The sequence below is a fragment of the Equus caballus genome, chromosome 5 (assembly GCF_041296265.1).
Source record: "Equus caballus isolate H_3958 breed thoroughbred chromosome 5, TB-T2T, whole genome shotgun sequence".
Taxonomy (NCBI): Eukaryota; Metazoa; Chordata; class Mammalia; order Perissodactyla; family Equidae; genus Equus; species Equus caballus.
Genome location: NC_091688.1, coordinates 25,816,316 through 25,838,364, shown reverse-complemented (window position 1 = coordinate 25,838,364; position 22,049 = coordinate 25,816,316). Strand labels below are relative to the sequence as shown.

General features: G+C 47.3%; 1 protein-coding gene and 1 long non-coding RNA gene across 5 annotated transcripts in view; both read right to left on the bottom strand.

Annotated features, from left to right (window-relative positions):
* The window catches only part of LAMB3 (laminin subunit beta 3), a 39,764-nt gene extending 35,023 nt beyond the window's left edge, over positions 1-4,741 (bottom strand). Inside the window, exons 1-4 of one of the 4 annotated variants that reach the window (XM_070266763.1) lie at positions 4,453-4,741; positions 4,053-4,357; positions 2,582-2,646; positions 1,628-1,782 (exon numbers count right to left, since the gene is read on the bottom strand). In XM_070266763.1, coding sequence (XP_070122864.1) covers positions 1,628-1,782; positions 2,582-2,609 — 183 coding nt within the window. In that variant the 5' untranslated portion in view covers positions 2,610-2,646; positions 4,053-4,357; positions 4,453-4,741. Of the gene's footprint in view, positions 1-1,627; positions 1,812-2,581; positions 2,647-3,455; positions 3,581-4,052; positions 4,371-4,452 lie in introns of those variants that run through there. The other 3 variants (XM_023640784.2, XM_070266765.1, XM_070266764.1) reach the window with 3 other exon arrangements.
* Positions 4,742-20,955: 16,214 nt separating this feature from the next.
* The window catches only part of LOC138924034 (uncharacterized), a 47,854-nt gene continuing 46,760 nt past the window's right edge, over positions 20,956-22,049 (bottom strand). The window contains exon 2 of the long non-coding RNA XR_011438572.1: positions 20,956-21,123. This is a non-coding gene — a long non-coding RNA (uncharacterized lncRNA). The remainder of the gene's footprint in view (positions 21,124-22,049) is intronic.

Genomic DNA, 22,049 nt, shown 5'->3' with positions numbered 1-22,049 from the left:
AGACAGGGCTGGGGCCAATGGGACAACCCAACACAGAGGCTTCTGATCTTGCCTTGCTTCCCTTCCCAGAAGGCAGGTCACCCCAAGGAAGGGAATTAGCAGAGGTCTCTCTTAAATTTTTAGACATGGCTCAGTGGCACAAGATTTTGAGGGTGTGTGGGAAGGCGACAGCTGAAATCATTCTGTTGCCTAGAAAGCTCAATAATTCCAGGTCCCCTGATGCTTGTGGAGTAATCAGGGCCCACAGGGAGCACTCGCATGATGCCGGCCTTGTTACCCAACACTGTCAAACGGACTCTCTCACATCCAAGTGGGTGAGATGCAGAAACCACAGTCATCTCGGCTCAGCCCGTCAAAGCCACTACCTGCTACCATCTGTGATTAAAAGTAGCCAAGAGAACAATGGAGACTAGAAGGGCAATGAGGCCCAGAGGGTGCCAGCTACCAGCCCCAGGGTCCTGAGGACAAGGACAGCCTGGAAAAAGGAAACCACAGATAACCCGAGTCTCCTTCAGGGCAATCTATCTCCCTCCCTCCCTCTCTGTCTCTTTTTTCCCCCATAGGCTGCAGAGACCCAGGGAAAACCACTCCCTTACCTATTCCTTGGTGGAAACATGTGTTTGAAGGACAGAAAAACGGGTAAATGAGACAGGCAGCTGGGAAGCAAGAAAACACTGAGTGATTTCAACCTTGGTAAACACATCGAGCAAAGAAAGACTCCAACTTTGTTGAAGAGAAAAGAAAAGAAAACCAAAGTTCCTACAAAAAAGGTCCAGAGGTAATTTAGAAGAAAAATTACAGCAGCTCTTCGAAAAAATCAATTGCCTAAATAGGCAGTGTTCACTGACACGGCTTGAGCGTTCCAGTTCCTGGATTTGTTTAGCTCGTTCTTATCAGCTGAGTTGCTGAAGCTCCTTGCTAACCTCGAGTCACTTCCTCATATATCTTATTGATCTGTGTCCTTTAACAACAGTTTAAATACGTCCAACTTTGCCTGAGATGGTGAAACATGGATCAACGAGGCTAAGAGGTAAGTAAGCCAGCTCTTCCTATATGACAATTGCAAAACACGGACAGCCATCTCAGCCTACAATCATATATTCTCCCACTAGCTCTGTCCACACCATTACCCCAACACTGACCAAAGAGATGGCAGTAATACAATGACCGTGACACAACTCAGTTCACCCCCTGACACGAACACAACCCAGGGCACACCTCCCAGCAGCTGTGCTCCACCGGTCTAGTCTTTGTCTACCAAAGACGGCACATTAGTTTCTACATACCAAAAGGATCAATATTCAAGATTGCTTCTTCCCAAGTCTTGAAAACCTGTCTTGCCCATGCCCACGGGTTGAGAAAAGACTCCAGCTTTATGGAGCAGAAGAGAAAACAGCTATTCAGCTAATTCAGAGTACATGTTCTCTTGCCCAATAAAGGTGAAAATTCCTCACAGGCAGAGATCCAGACTTATACTTTTCTCTCACCTCCCCCCTCTACACACACAATCCTTGGGGCTGGGCCTATATCAAATACACTCTAAGATTCAGTAAATGAATGGCAGGCTCACCCACCCCACCCCACCTCGCCTTCCTCCAGGTCTGGAGGCCATGGAGGTAGGGCCTACCTCGCCATACTGGGTGCAGTAGGTCTCAGGCTTGGTCAGTCCACAGGTGGATGAAGCTCGGAGAAACCGGGTCCTCCCAATGAGTAGGTCCCCAACAGGTGGATAGCAGGCCCCACGGGAGCAGGCTTGCTGGGCACACACGAGGCTGGGCAAGACTGAAATCACAGAGGTGCTGGGGTGCAGCCTAGAGAGAGGAGGGTCTCGCCGGCCACTCCAGTATCCCCCAGGAAAGCAGACATCAGCAAGACTAGAGCCTCTCCTTCACTCATGCTCCCACTTGCTGGTAGTGGTAATGACTACAATCCTGATGCTGTTAGGTAAAAAGGCTGATTTCATATTCCGTAACCCCAGCTTAAAAAGGAAAGGAGGAGTAACACTGGCAACCAAAAACCATGGATGATCTTAAAACGTGGCATCCATCTGTGGCTTTTAGATCGAGCCACAGGCCCACGCTCGGTCACCAGGACACGATCCACAACTCACAGCATGGCCTCTGTCAACAGCTGGAGAGGGCTGGCTGCTGGCCATTTGTGGAACATTGCGAGATACCTGTGTTCCTTCTTCTCCTTTATCTGCCAAGTTGACCCAGCTACGCTTTGTGAGCACCCAGCTACAATTCACTGGAAAATCGAGAACTCAAGCCAGGATGGCTCTGGAACCAGCTTGAGAGTGAGAGGATGGGAAACAAATCGTGCAGGGCACTCAGGGAACCACAAACCACTCTCAAGTAGAAATAAGAAGATGCTTGGGGGCGTCTGAAGAGAGGCAGAGAATCATCTTCCCCAAGGTCCAAAGGAGCTGGAAACCTCATGGGTGTCCCATAGACAAGTGTTCCAAACTAAAGGACTACAGGGTGACAAGTAATACTCACACTTTGGTAAACTGTCCTCCTACCCATGGCTGTCACCTCCCTGCTATATGATAGGGCCTGGAAGGATGAGAAGGGATACTCACCAAAACACAGGAGAAGGAGTAGCCTCATCTTCAGCCAGTGGGGTGATCCCCAGAGAGGACCTCACCTGGGACAGAGCAAAGCAGCCTGGGAAAAACAGCACAAACCTACAGGGCCCACTGGCCCCTTTTCTGTGTCTGGACTCATGTTTTCTCAGACGACTTTACCTAGGGTCTTGACCCAGGACACTTCTGAGCAGCAGGTAGATTTGTAGGCCAAAGCTTGGAAAATGCAAGAGCCCTGGACCCTTGTCCCAGCTAGCATGTGCCTTGCAGGGTGGCCTGGAAAAATGCCGCCCCCTCCAGGTTTCAGCTTCCTCCTCTGAAATGGAAGGGAGGCGGATCGACCCTGCCCTGCTCCACAGAGTCATAAGGACAAAGTGGGGAGCAGGAAAGGGCTGGGCCCTTTGCAAGAGAGGGCCTGTGAGGAGATTCAAGGCCTTGCTGCTGCACCAAGAAAGAGGACTGCCCTTTCTCAGAGCCTGGCCTGGCCTCCAGGCCCAAAGGAGGGTGGATCAAAGAAGCGAGGGCCTGGAGGTGAGCCCTCTCCTGCCATTGGCATGGTCTCCACTACCACCCAGGACCACCCAAGAGTGAGGCTGTGGCAGCCACAACTGTAGGCTAAGCAGGTAGCTGGGAAGCGACGGGGAGAGAGGCAGGCCTGGCAGTCTTTAAAAAGCAAGTGAGGATTTCATCTGAACTGGAAACAACCCAAAATGTCTCCAATTATGGGCTGGGGCTGTAAGGGAGAGGTGGGGTTGGGAGGCCACAGAGCAGGGATTCTGAAGGAGGCTGGGGCTGGGTACCCAAAGGGTCTGAGAGGCAGGCAGGCCTGCCCTGCTGAGCAATGCCTCACCCCTGCTCATGCAGCACCCACCTCTGCCTTGGACTGAACGCGCGCTCACTCTGCTCCAATGACGGCTACATATTCCTTTGGCTGGGGTGGAGGGATGGGAGGTTGGCAAAGCAGGAGCAGAGAGGGAACTGGGGCCTCTCCTGCATCTAAAAATCATACATCCTAATGCTTTGAAATCACTCCATCCAATCCCCTCCCAGAAGAGTCCGGGGCCCAGGGTGGAAACAGGTGACCTGAGGTTGCACAGCTAATCATGGCCCAAGAGGTAGACTGGTTTCTGTCAGTGCTATCTCTGCTCTCTCACTCCCATGCTGGAAACCCCTGAAACTAGGCATTCTGAGCAACCCTTAGAAAAACTTTAAGCAGGCCCATCCTTTCCACTTCTCTTTATGCCCAGTTCCAGGTCTGAACCTGCTTTCTTCTAAATCGTGGAAACATATCAGATATGAGAAAGCAATATAAACAGCGGCAGACATTTACCCTGGCCTTTGGAGGTGAGCTCACTCGGGTGAGCTCCCAGGAAGAGGAATGAATCAGGCCCTGCCACCAGGCACCGGGAGATTCAGCCCTTCTCCCCCGTCCCGCTTACCACCTGGCAAGTGAAGGCAGGTAACATACCTTGCTCTGTGCTGCCGCTGTTCTTTCTCCAGACTGTCTCTCCGAGAGCTCCCCTTGAATGTGGGGGTCTCCTCTCCTGGCTCCCAGGTTTAAAACAATGGCCTCACCTCTGGAGACTCCCTGGCTGGGCGTAGCCCACTGCAGGGCGGGTCTCAGGAATCTGGCAGCCGGCACGCCCATCTGCCTTCGCCGTACCCCCGCCCCCGCTGGACAGGACTGGGCAAGTGGGTTGGTCCCAGAGGCCTCACAGCAAGCTCGGCAGTGCCTGGCCGTCTGTGGGCGCCTTGTGGGGTGGAAGGGGGCCACTGCAAACAGAAAGCAGCAGGCAAATGTTTGTGATCATTCGACACCAGGATTCCCGGGGCGGGAAAGGGCACCTGCATTCCGACAGTTACTGTACCTGGCGCTTTCCCAAGGCCAGTAAGGAGGGTTCAGCTTCCTCTTGTGTCCTGGACCACCCCAGACAGGAGACCAAGCAGAGGACGCCAAGATCAGGGCTTGTTATAGGGCATTATAGCCCCAGACCTGTCCCCGAGCTGGAAGGCGAGAAGACCCAAACATCCAGGACCCTGGAAAGCACCAGGTCCCTCCAAAGCAAAAACAAAACAGTGGAAAATCCCTGCTTCTTGGGGAATTTGGAGGAGACTTAAAAAGCTACAGTTCATCAGGAAGGGGTCAAAGCTCAATTCACCCAAGGAAAGCTTAAGAGGAGTAAACAGGAATAAACTACATGCCTCCCCTCCAGCTCCCTCTGCAGGGTTGGCAGGGAGCCCGCGCACAGGTAACCACCTGTGAGTCATGGCTCAGCTCAGGGAAGGCTGATGTTCAGCCTCTCCCGCCCTGGGCAGGAATGCCACCCTGAAGGGCCAGAAAACAGACCTGACCACAAGTGGTGGAAGGAAAGGATGAAGCATAACTGAACCGACTTCCCCTGGCCCTCCGCCAGGCCTGAGAACACAGCCGCCTTTGTGCGACTCTGGGTCGGCTCCTAGCTTCGGGCTACTGGGCTGAGAGCCATTGTAAATGACAGTCACAGGCCTAAATGAAGAGGCTGGTCTCAGAGGACACTCTTCCCCTAGGTTAGGGTCAGAGGGCTTTTAGAGAGATCTGGAGGGTCACCTGGTCCCTATCTTGGCCCTGGGAAGCCTGCACTGGCATTGTTCTGGAACACTATTGCCGTGAAGTTTCTATTTGAAGGGGACTCTTAACCAGTCCAGCCTATCACTGTCTCCTCTATTAAGCAGGAAGTTTTCTACAATTGGAGCATTAAGTCCAAGAAATTGGTTTGAGAACCCTTAAGGGGAAAATGTAGGATTTTGTGGACTAAACTAGGCATTTCTAACCTTGGGGTGCTAATTTAGCCAAATAAGTTTAGACGTGCAGGGGAAATAAGCAGTAAGTCGTGTAGATGAATAGCAAATATTTCAATCAATGTTAGTGTCTTGACCCCTGGAAACATTCCAGTGAAATCTGACTTAACAGAGTCAGTACAAGCAGCTTCCTTTCCTGGGCCCCGCCTCTGCCACAGGAACACTGAGAGACCCCATCAAGTCCTCCAGAGGCTTGTCACTGCTGACACCCCTGGGTTTTGAGCCCATCCACCTGGTGTGTTTCTCTCCACTTCTCCAACTCTCTGAACTCGAGGCTTCCAGGAAGCTTTCACCCTCCTGGAACTGGCCATCCTCTGGCCACGGCCAGGAAAGAGGATGTGACAAAGAATTCATTAATAGTTAACTCAGGAGGAGCAAGTGTTGCAATCCCAGATCCTCAGACGAGGCGGGGCAGGCGTGGGTGGGCCTCATGGTGAGTGGCTGCGGCCCTTCAAATCCCCCTTCTACTCCTCCCTTCTGAGGCCAGGAGCCCAGGTAAATAAGCCTTTGCTGTCTCAGACTTCACAGGCTGGGGCAGGTCCCGGGAGAAGTTTGGCTTCACAGAGGGAAATGGGAATTGCTCTGTTTGGGCCCCCCACGCACTCCTGACCGAGGCCAGGACACTGTTTCTGCAGACCCCAAGTGTACCCCAGTCAGCTTCTCTCCTCAGAGACGCTGAGAGCGCCCTTGTGGGGATCTAGTCCCCCCAGGACTGCAGGACCCAGGCACAGGCTTTGAACTGCAGAGCCCAGCTTGTTCAGAGACAAGAAGTCTAAAATAGAGCCAGAGGCTGGGTTAGGACCTGGCCAGGGCTAAAGGGGAGGAGGGGCTTCGCTCCAACACCGCAGCCTCCTCTCTGTGTACCCTTCCTTCTCTCCCTGCCTCCCACCAACCTGCTCCCAAGCCCTCGGCCCTCAGCACCTCGAGCCCTGGCTCATTAGAGCTCACGCTCAGAAAAGTGGCTACTCAAGTCATCCTTGACTCCTGTTTCACTTGCACCCACATCAGTTTATGAGGAAATTCTGTTAGCTCCCCTTCCAAAGGCAACTGGAATCACTTCCTCCCTCCTGGCCTGAGCCTCTCCTCCCCAGACTGGTGCAATAGCCTCTCAGTCTGCAGTCTAGTCCCAGCACAAGAGGTCATGTCACTCCCTGGCTAGAACCCTGCATCAGCTCCCCATTGTGGTCAGGGCCAAAGCCAGAGCCCTCACAGAGAGTCTATGAGGCCCAGCATGATCCCAACAGCCCCCATTACTTCTCTGTCTCTACTGCCACCATCCCCCTCACTCCTTTTACTCCAGCCACGGGGCCTCCTTCTGTGCCTCCAAATCACCGGGCTGCTTCTGTCCTAGGGCTTTTGCCCCAGGTGTCCTCTCTGCCTGGGACACTGTTTCCCAGATGGCTGCAGGGCTAACTCTCTTACCTCTTCTAAGTATTTTTATTTTTTTTTTGGAGGAAGATTAGCCCTGAGCTAACTACTGCCAGTCCCCCTCTTTTTGCTGAGGAAGCCTGGCCACGAGCTAACATCCAAGTCCATCTTCCTCTACTTTATGTGTGGGACGCCTACCACAGCATGGTGTGCCAAGTGGTGCCATGTCCACACCCGGGATCCGAACCAGCGAATCCCAGGCCACCAAGAAGCGGAACGTGTGCACTTAACCGCTGCGCCACCAGGCAGGCCCCTCTTCTAAGTCTTTTCAAATGCTACCTTCTCCATGAGGCTTATTCTAACCACCCCATTTAAAATGGTGACAAACTTCCCTGCCCCATCCCTGTCCCCCACCCCCAGCCCTCCCAACCCCACTACCCTGCATTATTGCTGCATTCATTTGTTGTTTTATTTTTTGGCAACACTTACTACCTTCTAACTAACTATACAACTTACCTTTTTATCATTTTTATTTTCTATTCCCCCTCACCAGAATGTAATGTCCAAGAAGGTAGAGATTTTTGTCTATTTTGTTCACTACTGTTTTCCAAGTGCCTAGAAAAAGTGCCCGACACACAGTAAGTGCTTAATATTTATGAAATGAACCGATTCACATTGAAGAGTAAATGATAGGGTTTAATGAGTCCCCCATGTCCGGTAGGTGCAGTTGCATGCTCAGAAGGGACAGTCTGGGCTTTTGGTCACCAGAATGGATGGTTAATAGTGGAAATTCATGCATCAGTCAGCAGCAAGGGGGAGGGGAGTCTCTTTGGAGGCACCTACCCCCAGATTACAGACACGTCACCCTGTCGATACAGGCAGCATCCCTCTCAGCCTGCTTATCAGTCGTTCCTGGCAACGTCTCCGACAGGGTGTGGGGGTGGCATTAGAAGCTACTGTCCCCAGTATCCATCTGTCAGCCTCAAACCATCCAAGTGGCCAGGGAAATCAGCCAAAATCTGATGAATGAGAGATCAAGGGGTAGGGGGCAAGTGAAGGAGGGAAGGAGGGAGAAAGGAGAGAAGAGGTTAAGAAGGACAAGAGAGCCTGATCCAGGCTGTGGATGCTCAGCCTCAGGTGTTGGAGGAAGGGGCTCCAGGTGACTAAGGCTCAGGCACCACCTGAATACACTGAGTCATGGCTGAGTCCTCGTCTGTGGAACAGGGTAGGCTCCAAGTACAGCCCTGGGGATTTGCCATGTGACTCAAGCTGGCGTGGCCCTCCCCTCCAGCACAACGGCTCAGCCATGCAGACAATTGGTCACTCTTCTGTGTGCCTCTCCAAGAACCAGAGAGAGAAGGTGAGTCTGTTATATTACTGAGCACAGACACGAGCCCAGCCTCACGCAGAGGCCAGCAGTAAGCAGAACAGGAGCCTGGGCTGCCCATCATGGGGTAACTCTATGCCTTCCCTTCCCTATCCCACTCTCACCTCCCCAACCTGAATGTCTGCCCAAAGGACAACAGTGCGCATTCGCCTGGGCGTGAGGTCTGGGAGAAATCAGGCAGTCTGCCTAAACTAACTACAGCTAACCCTTTACCAAGCACTCACAGTGTGCCAGGCACTGTCCTAAGCCCTTTATTGTTATGAAGTCATGTAATACCCACTACATCTCCGTGGGGGTAGACCCTTAATTATCTTTACCGTGCAGATGAAGAAAATGAGGCACATTTTCGAGAACTTGGTCCCAGCTAGTAAGTGGTCATTTGAGCCCAGATCAGTTTGCTCCAGCACTCATTTTCTTAGCCATTACTTAGAGCCCAAGGTCACCTAAACTTCCTGTCTCCACCCTTGGCAATCCTTGACCAAAGTCAACCAGACTCTGAACTTAATGTTTCCCAAACCTAATCGAGACCCACTATCTAAAAATGACTGTCTGAGCTCCTGCTCCAACTCCTGGAGCACTGATGTTGGCTGGGGGCTCCTGGGGAGACACAGATGCTGTAGAAACATCCAGAACAGACAGCATTAGATGCCTTCTTGTGTGTTTTCCATACTGATAGGCTTTCTGTGTGAGCACAGATGGAGAAGGTGCTTGCTGGCCTCCAGATCCCCCATCTCAGAGGCTCCAGCACATTCCAGCGGGGTTTCCCCATCATACCAACAGGGAGCTGCTCTGAGTGAGGGCCCGAGCACCCTATAAGGAGTGGGAAGACAGAAAAGTACCAGACAAACTTCGTAGTCAGCTGACAGGATTGAATAAAGGTCACGATGAGAGAATGACACAACTTCCCCCTCACCACAGGAAGAGGGATTCCCCTCGCCTGAGGTCTGGCTCCTGGGCCTCCTCAGGAGCCTCAGCTCTTTCTGTTCTAACTCCCAGGGTGCACCTCCCAAATGTCGCACCCCCTCCCTCCTGAGGAGTATAGCCCGGTGCAGCCTGCAGCTTCGTGAAATCAATGCTGGGTCATGGCTGGCTCATAGCTAGCTGATTCCCCAGAGATGAAGGGGAAATATCTTGGCATTTCTGCCACCTTCACTGCTGTCCCAAATTCCTGATCTTCCTCTGGCAAACAGGCCAGCCCATGACTACGCCCCTTCCTCCACCCCCAACCACCCCTACCTCTATTATCCAACCATTGCCCTTTGAGAATTAGGTTCTCGGGACCTAAGTCCAACTTTTGTGACCTTTGGCCACAGATTTGCCATGTGGAGCTGGCCATGTGGCTGTGGCCCAGCCTCACCTGAAAGAAGAGAGACAGACACCTGAAGGGAGCAACATGCAGCCACATGGCAGGTCAAGAGCATCTGGGGAAGAGAGACACAAAAGAAGGGCTGAGAGGGACGTGAGGCACCTGCATCAGATCTGCCCCCCACGGTAGCAGAGGGCAGCCCCACAGACTTTAAAGTTCTAAATATGACTCTTGAAAGGGCCACCAGAGAAACAAACTAAATCTCCTAATGCTCAAATTGGCATTTGAGGACTGAGTATGGAGAAATGAGCACCTTGTGGTTTGAGGGAGGGAGTATGGGTGTGTCTGGCTTCATGTCTGGAAACAACCTCACCTAAAGGCTTTTAATCAGCACCTCCCTGTAGAGCCTGTGGCCACATAGGGTCTATGTGTGGACTTGAACGGCTCTTAACTCCTAGACCTAGCCCCAGCCCTGCTACTCAGTAGAAGCATGAATTTGGGCAAGTCCATCTCTAGGCCTCAGTTTCATCATTTATAAATAAAAGTGTTGGATTTCATTGGTTCTTAGCCCAGGCTGCCCCTCAGAATGACTTGCCGAACTTATAAACTCATAGACTCAGCCCTGGCCCCACCCAGAGACTTAATCGGCTTGCAGAGAGGCAGGGAAATGCAATACGCTTTCAAAGCGCCTCTGAAGCCCCCTTAGCTGTAGGATGCTCTGCTCTCAAGGGTGGTGGTTTAGGATAGCAGTTAAAAGCCTAGACTCTAGAATGAGAGAGATGAAGGTGCCAGTCTTTGTTCTGCACTCATCAGCTGTGTGACTTTGGGTAGCTTAGTAAACCTCCCAAGCTACTTGCCTGCAGTGGGAATGATGACAATCTACCTCATGGGTCTTTGGAAGACAAAAGGAAACAATGAGTATATAAGTCTCAGCAAAGGGCTAGGTACACGCTCTATAAAGGGTGTCTGTTCCCCTGTGTGTGTCATATGCAGGAATTGGGGGCTATGATCAGCTGTCTTTGCAGTTGTGCTTAACAAAAAGCAAATATCACTCCCATCCAGATGTTTCATAGCTCACCTACCAGGCAGTGAGCTAACCTGGCCTGCTACCTTCCTCCTCCACCAGGAGGGGCCCAGGTCCCAACCTGAGAATCTGTGCTTGGTGCATTCTGCTCTATTCCTTGAGGGCTGCAGACTCCCAAGAAGCCATGACCTGGACCAGAAAGGAAGAGGGGTCACTCAGGGTCAACAGAGCTAAGGTCTCCAAGAGCAAGGTGATGCTTCCAGCCTTCCTAAACAAAGAAGGACAAAGTGGGGATGGGGGTGGGGAGATGGTGTTTACAAACACAGAGGACAGAGGAACAAACATAAGCATGACATTGTTTTATGACCTTGAGAGTTAGTAAAACCAGAGTCCGACACCTGAGAAAGATAGGAATCAAAGCTGGGCTGGATGGCAAGTTTAATACTTAACTCAGGGCAACTGCCCAGCAGTCTGAGGGCTAGAGAGAAAAGGCACTTTCTTCTCCTGGGGCCTCTGCTTACACAGATCAAAGTCTGGTCAACATCCTATCAGACGAGGGTGATGAGCCCTTATCCAACCTAACTCCTTCTCCTTAAAATATCATTCAAAACTGGCCCCCTTCTGATCTAAAATATTGAGAAAGAGGTTTTAATAACCTGGGGAAATGTTTCGGAGACATAGTTAACTGGGGGAAAAAAACTAAAAACAAAAGTACATAAAATCTACTTAACTTTAAAGAAAAAAAACTAGAAGACAGGGAGAAAATATCCAAAATGTTAACATTTCCCATCTTTTTATATTTCTCTATATGCTCTCATCTTCTACAATGAGGGGATTACACTAGAATAATCAGTCAAAATAAAGTAAAAAGTTTAAGAGTGTGGAAAGTGATTTTTTTCCGCCTACAGTCTTTCCTCTCTTCGCCCCCGGCTTCGTCTGGGACTCCTTCCACTAAATCCGCAGACCGCTGGAGAGTTTGCTACAAGTTGTCTAAGTCATTATAGATTTCCTAAGACATGGTTTCCCCTTCTCGAGAAGTATTGCTTCTTCTGGCTGTTAGATTTGTTATGTCAAGAAAGTACTTAGCACATTTCCTCAAATGTACACGCTAACAAATGCGTGAGGAAGAAAAGAAAGACAAGAAAGAAGGGAGGGCACTCAGTGTAATAAGTAACTGCCAGCATCTAATCTTCTTGCTTGTGTGTTTTAGGACAAACCGAAAGGAAAGAAATAGAGTCGGTTCTCATTTATCTATATTTTGAGGGGAAAGAAGAAATGAGGATAACTAAAATTCCTACTCTCACCCAAATTTGCCTCTCCTACGCAACTCTCCCAGGATAACGTCACCTAATTCTAACTTTACAAATGCTTACTCAGAAATGCGTATAACCAGCAGCTCGTTGTGTTCAAGTATAATACACATATGTGTTTATGACTGTGAAGTTACATCTCTTCCTCATGTGTGTGCATGTCTCCTATCAGAGACCAAAAGCTCCGTGTAGCTAGGATTGCCAGATAAAATACAGGGATCTCAGTTAAATTTGAATCTCAGATAAACGAGGAATATCTTATTAGCGTAAGTAGGCCCCAAATACCCAAACACTGCATGGGGCACAATTATACTAAAATATTATCCATTGTTTATCTGAAACTCTAATTTTACTGGGATTCTTGTATTTTGATTTGCTAAATCTGGCAACCTGACTTGTAGTATGTTGTTCTCCCATTCCCATGGCTTCCAGACTTTTCTTAACCTTGTCATCTTCCTCTAGAAGTTCCCTTATCTGTCAATAATCTTCCTAAAACATGATGCTTAGAAGTGAACACAGGGGTCCTGGGGTCCAGATGCCTGACATCATGGTGGTATCCTCTGGGCATATGCCCCTTTATCAAAGACCGCTCCAAGTGAAGGGCCAAGAGCTGAAACAATAGTGCAAAGATGGGCTTAATCCCTCCATCGTCTGGAGACTATATGTCCGCTTTCTGGGCACTATAGGTCGAATTTACTCCTTTGTTAAAGTGCTATTCCAGAAAGAAATAGCTAGGTATTTCCCTAAGAGAACAGAAGGGAAGAAAGCAGCTCCAGCTCTTGCTATGAGTGGAGCACAATATCTCATTTAAGCATCACAGCAGCCCTTTCAGATGGCTCTTTGAAGGAGATATTACTATTCCCTTTTTCACAGCCTCAGTATTATTAAGTAGCACGTACGAGGTTACAGAGTGTTATGGACAGAATGTGTCCCCCCCAAATTCATATCTTGAAGGCCTAACTCCCAATATGACGGTACTGGGAGGTGAGGGCCTTGGGAGATAATGAAGTTTGGATGAGATCATGAGGGTAAAGTCCCGATGATGGGATTAGTCCCCTTATAAGAAGAAGGGACACCAGAGCCCTGTCTCCACCAGGTGAGAAGCCAGCAAGAAAACAGTTGTCTGCAAGCCAGGAAGCGAGCTCTCACCAGAAACTCAGTCTACTAGCACCATGATCTTGGACTTTTAGCCTCCAAAAGTATGAGAAATAAATGTCTGTTGCTTAAGCCACCCAATCTATGGTATTTTGTTATAGCAGCCTGAAGTGACCAAGATACAGAGCTAGTGTTTAATCAAGTTGGGCTGGGCTACGCTGCAGTAATAAATCAACCACAAAATCTCAGCAGCTTAGCACAACAAACATTTACTTGTTGTTCATACAAAGTAAGATACAAGACAGTGGTGAGGGGAGAGGTCCTCTGTTCTACAGTCACTCAGGGACTTCCCCATCTTGTAGCTGCACCAACCAGGACACATAGGCTTAACGGTCATGACAGCAAGGTTAGAGGAGCATGGAGGAACTCTCCCCTGTTACTCTGCGCTTCAGCTCTGAAGGGACACAGTCATTCTGCTTACAACCTACTGGCCAGCTCAGCTCATAGGGCTCCTAAGTGATCTTCCTAGGTCCCAGAAGAGGAAAATGAAGTAGGATGTGATGAACCCATAGCATTGTCTACTACAACTAGTATATGGTGAGCCCAGAATCCAATGGCAGATCTTTAAGCTTCTAAAGTCCATGCTCGTACCCTTACAAGATTTGACCTTCCCAAGCTTGAGGGGAATTTGTTTTTCATGAAAAAGAAAAGTCATACAGGGTAATTTGTAGACTATGACACCTCAAGGAAACTGGTAGGAAAAACAGCCACGGTGAATGTTTAGGTTTGCAAAATCTAAAACATCACAAGATTGTCCCCCTGGAAAACATTGGAAACATAGACTATGAGATCTCTGCAAGTTGTACCAAGAGGGTAAATATCTATAAGATAGGTATGCCACTCCAGTCTCTAAGAAAAAAACCACTGCGGGTGGGGGCAAATCTTGAAAGAGGAGGTGGTCATATGTTGTAGGGTGAACAACCATTCCAGTTTGCTAGGACTCTTCTCATCTTAGGTCTGAAAGTTCCACATCCCAGGACACCCTCGGTCTCAGACAAATGCTTGGTCACTTGGGTGTACACTGATACTTTTTCTCCTAGACAACTTTTGCAAATGTCACCTCAAGTGGCTCAGTAAACTCTACGTGAAGATGTGAAATGATCTGAGAAAATTAAGTTGGCGCCAAATCTAAGAAAAACCTGGATATATACAGCACATGAAAATAAAACTCTCCCACAGGAAAGAGCTCGGGACGCTCCTGTATGAATTTTGGCCCATCTTAGCAAGGCAGCCCTCTTCGTGGACGTGGGGGAAGAAACGGATGCCAATACCACTTCTATTCCAGAGACTCTCCTGCTGCTGCAGCCTGATGTACAGGAGGCTTTTTGCAGCCAAATCATACCACGGACCCATGTTGAGCTTCTAGACACATTAACACCTCCATCTTTTTCAAGTCAAATACTGTTAAAATAGGGTGGCCTCATCTTGAATCTGTGCTGTTCTTAAGACGTGCATGCACATGCACACACACATGCATACACATGCCTTTGCACTTTTTCCTACTGCATTTCATCTGGTGAGCTTTGGCCTAGTCCTCCCTTTGCTGAGTCGGATTTGGTACGCACTTTGACCTGTACACTTGCCATCATCTCCCAATTAAAGTCCAGAGTCCACAGCCAGGCTCTCAGGGTCCTGCCAAAAAGGCTGCCTTTCTGGCCCTAGCTCACACAGCGCCCCTTCACACAGGGGCTCTGATCCAACCATTCTATTCCCTTCACCACACTTAGGCTTCGTTCATCCAGCTCTGTCTACACTGCCCTCTCCACCTCTTGTGTACTTGGCTAAATCCCAAAACCAAGACTCAGATCAGATTCCTGGATCAGTGATGGCTTCTCTGCTGGTCTGTGTAAACTCTTCCCAAACTCCAGCAGCAGACCCTACTTACAGAATTCAATTAGTAATCAGTTCTGTTCTGTTTTGTAAATCCCTTCTATCTCAAATTTACACAATTATGGTTATTCAACTTTTAGTTATTTTGTGATTTGCCCCCAAAGCTGGACTGCAAACTCCTTGAGGACAGAGACAACCTTTGGCCACTCTTTTTATCCCCTAACAAGTGCATAGTCCAGTGTTTGCACACAGTGAGTGCTCAATAAACAGATGCTGATTTATTAGTGTGGATCCTTGGGGCAAGGGAAAATCTAACAAAAAGTGTTTGAAGAATATCATGCCATGAATATTACCCAGTAACTCCCTCTCGAGACAACACAGAGAGAAAATCATTCAGAAAAAGAAATATTTTTTCCTCTAAGAACTGGAACCTGAGAAAATTCACGATGAGCTGATTAACTGATCAGCAGGCTTCTGAGGCCGCCCTTCCTGTTCCATCCACCATGGCTGGGACTTGGGGAAGCAAAGGCCAGGAATCAAACTGGCAGTACTTTTGGTATTTGTAACTTGAATACTTCTGTGGTCAGACTATGTATCAGGTCCTCAAAGCATTCAAGACCCAGCTTTTAGAAACTTGAGAGGTAATGAAAGGAATAAATGTGGGTCCAGGGAGAGGAAGGCACAAATGGAAGGAGGGTCTTAGGAAGCAAGATTTCCTGAACATGTTTTAAGGATTCCTTGTCACTCACAGGGAATCAGGGAACATGTGTAGCAAAACATCTGTCAATTCCTGCCTGTCCTTGTGCTGCCAAAGATAATGTCTCCCACGGTAGTTTCAGGCCCATCCTAACCCTTGGTCAGTTAGCACCAAGTCTGGTACACTAAGAAACCCCTTCCTACAACCAAATGGGGCCCAGGAATATTTGTTCCTTTAAGTCCATTGACTGGGGATCAACAGTGTCCTGTCACCCCACTCAGTTGTCCCAGGGGCCTGACCTCAAGTCTGAATCCTCCCACAAATCAGTCTGCATATTGTAACCACTCCACCCCCAGCATCTGCCTGGTCCTCGTCCTCAGAGTCTGGGCTTCTCTTCCAGTTCTCCTCATCACAGCCCAGCAGACCCTTCTGACTTTTGACCCAGAAACACAAAAACATTCAGAACCATTCATTCACAAAACAAATATTTATTGAGCACCCACCCAATGCCAGGCATCCAGTAGTAAATAAGTCAGACACAATCACTGTCCAGAGGGAGACTACCGTCTCAGGGAACACAGACATTAGACAAAATTGCCAAATAACTTATTAATTATGCAACAAAAGTGACCTCAACTTCTTTAGCCATCCGAGTCACTCTTTCCTCTACTATCCAAAGAAAGGGTCACATAATTCTGAGAATTCTAGGGAGATGCTAACACATAACACAAATTCGTTCTCGTTGCTGCTCGTCCTCAAACAAGCCTAGCTTTTTGTTAACCATTTCTCCATGCTGCACCCATCTCTCCAGCCTATTTTGGCCCCAAACAGAAACAAACAGTCCTCCTTCTGTTCTCCAAAGAACAAAACACATAACTGTTGAGTTTAAGAAATTTTACTACACGGGAAAATTACAACCTAAAAATAAATAATAGCTTTGACTGCCCTCAGAATCCACCCAACATCATAGCATCTTCCTGCGGCCGTTTCCCTCCTTAGCTCTAAGCTTTCACCAGGTTGCTGGATCCTCCTTGTAACCAGTGAGGAGTCCTCCCTCTTGTGAACTCACTTCTCTCACCCTACCCCATGAAGATAGCCTTTCCCAGGGTAGCAACCCACGCTGGCCTATCCGCCTTGGGATTCATTTACTCACTGCTACTTGCCATACATCAGCCTGCAGGCATTCATTCATTTATTCATTCTGGAAATATTTACTGAGCACTTATTTTGCACCAGGCAATGTGCTAGGTGAGAACAAACAAGACAGCAGCAAATAAGACAGACAAGAACCTGCCTTCATGGAAGAGACAAACAATAGACAAGTAAACTAGAATCTAAATCTGACAATTACAGATTTCGATGCTTTCTGTGAAATATTAAAAACAGATACTATGATAGATGGGGGTCTCGGGATGTTGGAAGTGCCACTTTAAAAAAATGGATAAGAGGAGTCTCTCCGAGGAGATGATCCTTGAGATGAACCTGAAAGATTTAGAGCTGGACTTCCCAAGGCAGGCTCAACATGCATTTAAGGTGCCAGCAAAGTAGAGGAACCACAATTTCTTTTGAAAATTTTTATATCTAATATTTTTTAAAGACATAGAAGTAGACACCTTGGGCAAAATTAGAATTCTGTACGTCCCTCCTACACATATTTCAAAGTTTAATATTGTTTTCATTTTGATTTACATGGGCAAGGTGGAGGCTCGATCTTTTCATGAATTAGGACCTCTAAAGTCTTACTCAAGGCCCAGGAGATATCAGAAAGCGACGTTCCAGGCAGAGGAAGAGCAGGTGCAGAGGTTCTGAGGCAGAAAGAGCTTGGCCTCTTCTAGGGAAGGAAGGGGGTGAGAGCCTTGTGATTGAGGTGGGCTGACAGGGGCAGACAGAGGCCTGGTCTTGTAGAGGGAGTGGTTCTCAAAGCTGGTTATGTAGGAGAATTCCCTGGAAATTTTTTCTTTAAATTTCTGATGCCTAGGCCTTACCCCAAGAGACTGAACTCATCTGGGGTGGGATTGTGAGAACTGGTATTTTTGAAAGTTCCTCAGGTGATTCCAATGTGCAGCCAAGATGAAGAACCAGTGTCATGGGTCTTTGGTCAGAGAGACAGAGAAGTGAATGGTAAAGAATATGGACCCTGAAACCAGACTATTTGGTTTTGAATCCCATCTCTGCCACTGACTAGCTGTGTGATCTGAGGCATGTTACTTAAGCATTCTGTTCCTCAGTTTCCCCATGTGGAAGATGGAGGTAATAGTTTACCCACCTCAGAGGGTCGTTTGAGAGATTAACAAGTGAATACATATAAAGGTCCTGGAAAGCACATGTTAAGGATGCCATGACTTTTAGCTTTGACCACACGCTGTGAGCGATAATGTCAGCTTGGACTAGGTTGGAGGCAGTGGATATGGAGAGAAGTAGATGGGGTCAAATTATATACTTGGAAATAGAACAAAGAGGACTTGCTGAAAAACTGGTTGAGAGACATAAGGAAAAGAAGGGAATAAAAGATGGTTTCCATGTTTGGAACTTTAGCAATTGGATAGAAAGTAATACCGTTCGCCAAGATGGGGAAGACCAGGAGAGGAACAAGTTTTGAAGAAAAAAAATCAAGAATTTCATCTTGCATGTATTAAGTTAAAGCTACCCTGTTGGATATCCAAGAAGAGATACCTATTAGACAGCTTAACATGGAAGCCTAGAGCTGAAGACAGACAAGCAAATTTCAGAGTCATTAGCATACAAGAGCTGTGCTGTCCAATATGGTAGCCACTGCTACACCTATGGGGTTAATTTACATTTAGATAAGTTAAAATTAAATATAATTAAAAATTCAGTTCATCAGTCACTTTAGCTAAATTTCAAGAACTCAACTGACACAAGTATCTCATGACTACCATACTGGACAGCGCAGATACAGAACGTTTCCATCACTGCAGAAAGTTCTACAGGAGAGCACTGAGTCTCAACGCATGGAACTGTAGGAAATCATCTAAGAAGTGGTTCACAATTCTGGTTACACATTAGAATCACCCAAGAGGGGTCGGCCCGGTGGCACAACAGTTAAGTTCACACGTTCCGCTTCTTGGCAGCCCAGGGTTCACCGGTTCGGATACCGGGTGTGGACATAGCACAGCTTGGCAAAAGTCACGCTGTGGTAGGCGTCCCACATATAAAGTAGAGGAAGATGGGAATGGATGTTAGCTCAGGGCCAGTCTTCCTCAGCAAAAAGAGGAGGATTGACAGTAGTCAGCTCAGGGCTAGTCTTCCTCAAAAAAAAAGAATCACCCCAGGAATTCAGAGTCAGTTCATCTTGGGGAACTCCTAGGCAACGGTAGTTTTTAAAACTTCCAGAATGATTGTAAAGTGGAGCCAGGGCTGAGAACCACTGATCTAGGGAAATAATGTAGGTATAAGGAGGGATCATGGTAGGGCCCTGGGGTACCCCCAAATTAAGGGCAGTGATTTTCAAGCTTGGCTGTACACTGGAATCACCTTTAGAGCTTTAAATATTACTGATGTCTGGGTCCTACTTGGAAAGATTTCTGATTTAATTGGTGTAGAGTGCAGCCTAGTCTTCAGAAGTTTTGAAAGCTCCGCAGTGATTCTAATGTGCATTCAAGGTCAAGAACCACTGATTGATAGAGGAGAAAGATGTAACAAAGGAGTCTCTAGAAGAAACTAATATGGTAGGATGAAAAGTGGGAGAGTGCACTGTTGAAGCAAAGAGAAAAAGTGTTTCCAGAAAGAAGAAATGGCTACGTCTGTTGAATACTAAAATTCAGTTCATTCAATAAACATCCCATTAAATTTTGGTGGAGTAGTGAGAATGGAAACCAGATGGGAGTGGGTAAAAGAGTGAATGGCTGATGAAAAAATAGATACAGTGATTGTAGACAATTGATAGCAAACAGTTTTAGTTATAAAAAGGATCAAAGAATTCTGGCAGCTGCTACATAGGGATTTGAGGTCAAGGAATAGATTTTTTGAAGATACAGATATCAGAGTATGTTTGTATGCTGATGGAATACTGTAATAAAGAAGGAGAAAATGATTACTCAGGAAAGAGGAGGATCTGGCAGGAAGTTGACTTCCTAGCCAAAATCCATACCCTCCTTCCTCCTTGCTTAAAGGTCTTCAGTGTTTTTCAGGTTCTCAGGGCAGTTGTCCTTTCCTCAGCTCACAGATTAGCCTAAGCCAGTGGTTCTCAAACTTTAGCATGCAACAGAATTATCTAGAGGACTTTCAAAAACGTAGACAGTGAGTCCTGCATGCAGAATTTCTGATTCAGTAGGTTTGGCCTGGGGCTCAGGAAATTGCATTTCTCACAAGTGCTCAGGTGATGTTGCTGCTGCTGGTCCCAGGGAGAAACTTTGAGACCACTGGTCTAAGCTCATGATGATACTCCTTTCCTTCATAAGTAGTCTTAGAGATAAGCATTCAACCCAGTTGTGGCCAATGAAAGCAAGTCTCTGGGGGGATTCTAGGAAAGATATTTTGGGGACAAAAGAAAAAGAATAGCCTCTCTCCTTCCACTGGATTTCGCCATATTGAATACAACCCCTGGGACTGTGGAACCAGATATTGGAACCATAATGTGAGCTAGACTGTAACGTCTCCATGCTGAAGATACCAGAGGAGAAAGATGGAAAGAGCCTGGGTTCTTGATATTATGCTACAGAATTAATCAATCCTGAAATCTCTGTCTTGTGAAATAATATATTTTCCTTATTGTTAAACTCTTTGAAATTCGATTTTCTTACTTGTAGCCTAAAGCAACTTAAGTTATTCATGGACTCCCAAGACCTTAAATAGATGAATCAGGGTGAGATGGAGGGTGAGCTCTATGTAGAAAGAATCAGGGATGCTTCCTCCCTGGGAGTGTGACAGAAGGTGGAGCACATGGGTACTGAGCAGATAGGGTTGGTGGTTGGAAAATGAAGCAGTTCCTGTCTGATTCCTTCTATTTTACCAGAGCATGAACTGTCAGAAAAGAGGAAGATATAGCCTGTTTGGGAAGAGGGAGAAAGTGTGGAAAATCTTTTGAGAAGGTAATAAAAATAACTGAGTTGGAAAACATAACAAACTATAGCCAACTGCCCATTTGAGATTTGTGATTGTAAATTTACAGTCAACCTGGTTGGGTAATTTTCTCCAACAATGATAAACTGCTTGGGTGTAGATTGATACAGAGCAGGTAGCTGACTCCAGCCATGGGTAAGTCTTCCTGGGTAAATATGAAGAAACAGAGAAGGGCAAGGGAGCACAAGGCGTCTGCAAGGAAGTGCTTATGATAATGGACCATAGAATCTAAGGCAGATTCTCCCCACCCTGGTTAGTCTTTCCAGTCCTCAGCAAGTTTTGAATGGGTCTTCTCTTGTCATCCCAGCAGGAGCTCCTAGCATGCTGCTAGTATTAATTTTTAATTACTACATAGCAAATTACAACAACATTAATAGCTTAAAAGAACATCCATTTATTAGCTCACACTTCTGTAGGTCAGACGTCTGGGCACAGCAGCTCTGGGCTTATAAGGCTAATATCAAAGCATCCGGTGGGCTGAGTTCTCCTCTGGAGCTTGGAGTCTTCTTTCCAGCTGATGCAGTTGCAGAATAATTCAGTTCCTTATTGTTGTAAAAAGCAAATAAAATCAAGAGATATTTAAGACGCAGAATGACAAGTCTTGGTGATTGTTTACATATGAGAGGTGTCAGAGAGAGAGGAGTCAAGGATGGCTCCCAGGCTTAGGACCCGAGCTACTAGGTAGACGGTGAAGCCTAGACTAAAAAAGATGGTGGTGCAAGATTATGGGGTAGAAATATTGAATTTGGCTATAAACATGGTAAGTTTGATACCTGCAAGATATCCAAATGAGGATGTAGAATAGGCCGGGGGAAATACAGGTCTAGAGTTCAATTTGTATGTCATCTGCATAGAGGCAGTAATGGAAACCTTGGGAGTAAACTAAATCACTGAAAGAGAGCGTACAGAATAAGAAAAGACGGTCCAGGACTAAGTCCAGAGAAATGCTGACATTTAGAGGTTGGATAAAAAGCAAAAGTGAGAAAAACAATGGAGTGTCCACAATAGAGTAGGAGGAAAACTAGGAGAATAAGATATCTTGGAAGTCAAAGAGAAAGTGTTCCTAGAAGAAGGAAGCAGTCAACAGCTCCTAGGCATGGCATGTGCAGTTGATCGTTTACATAATTGTTCAATATCTGGTTCTTCCCTACTACTTCCTATCTCCTGCCATCCTTTATGCTCTACCACCAATCTTGCCTAACTTCTCTTATACCATGCTATGCTTTCTCATGCATCCTCCCCTTTTTATATGCTGTCCTCTTTCATTCCAGGCTTCCCCAACCCTGAAGCCCTACTCCCTCCCAGAGTCACCTGGTGAACGCTATCCATCCTTTAATATGCTAAGCTGCTCAGGGATCATCCACTCTTAGGTCTTCTTTGACCACCTCCTTCCCAAATTGAATCAATATATTTCTCATTCTATTCTGTTTACCTGATATATATTCCTATTAGTGTGCTTATCCTAGTA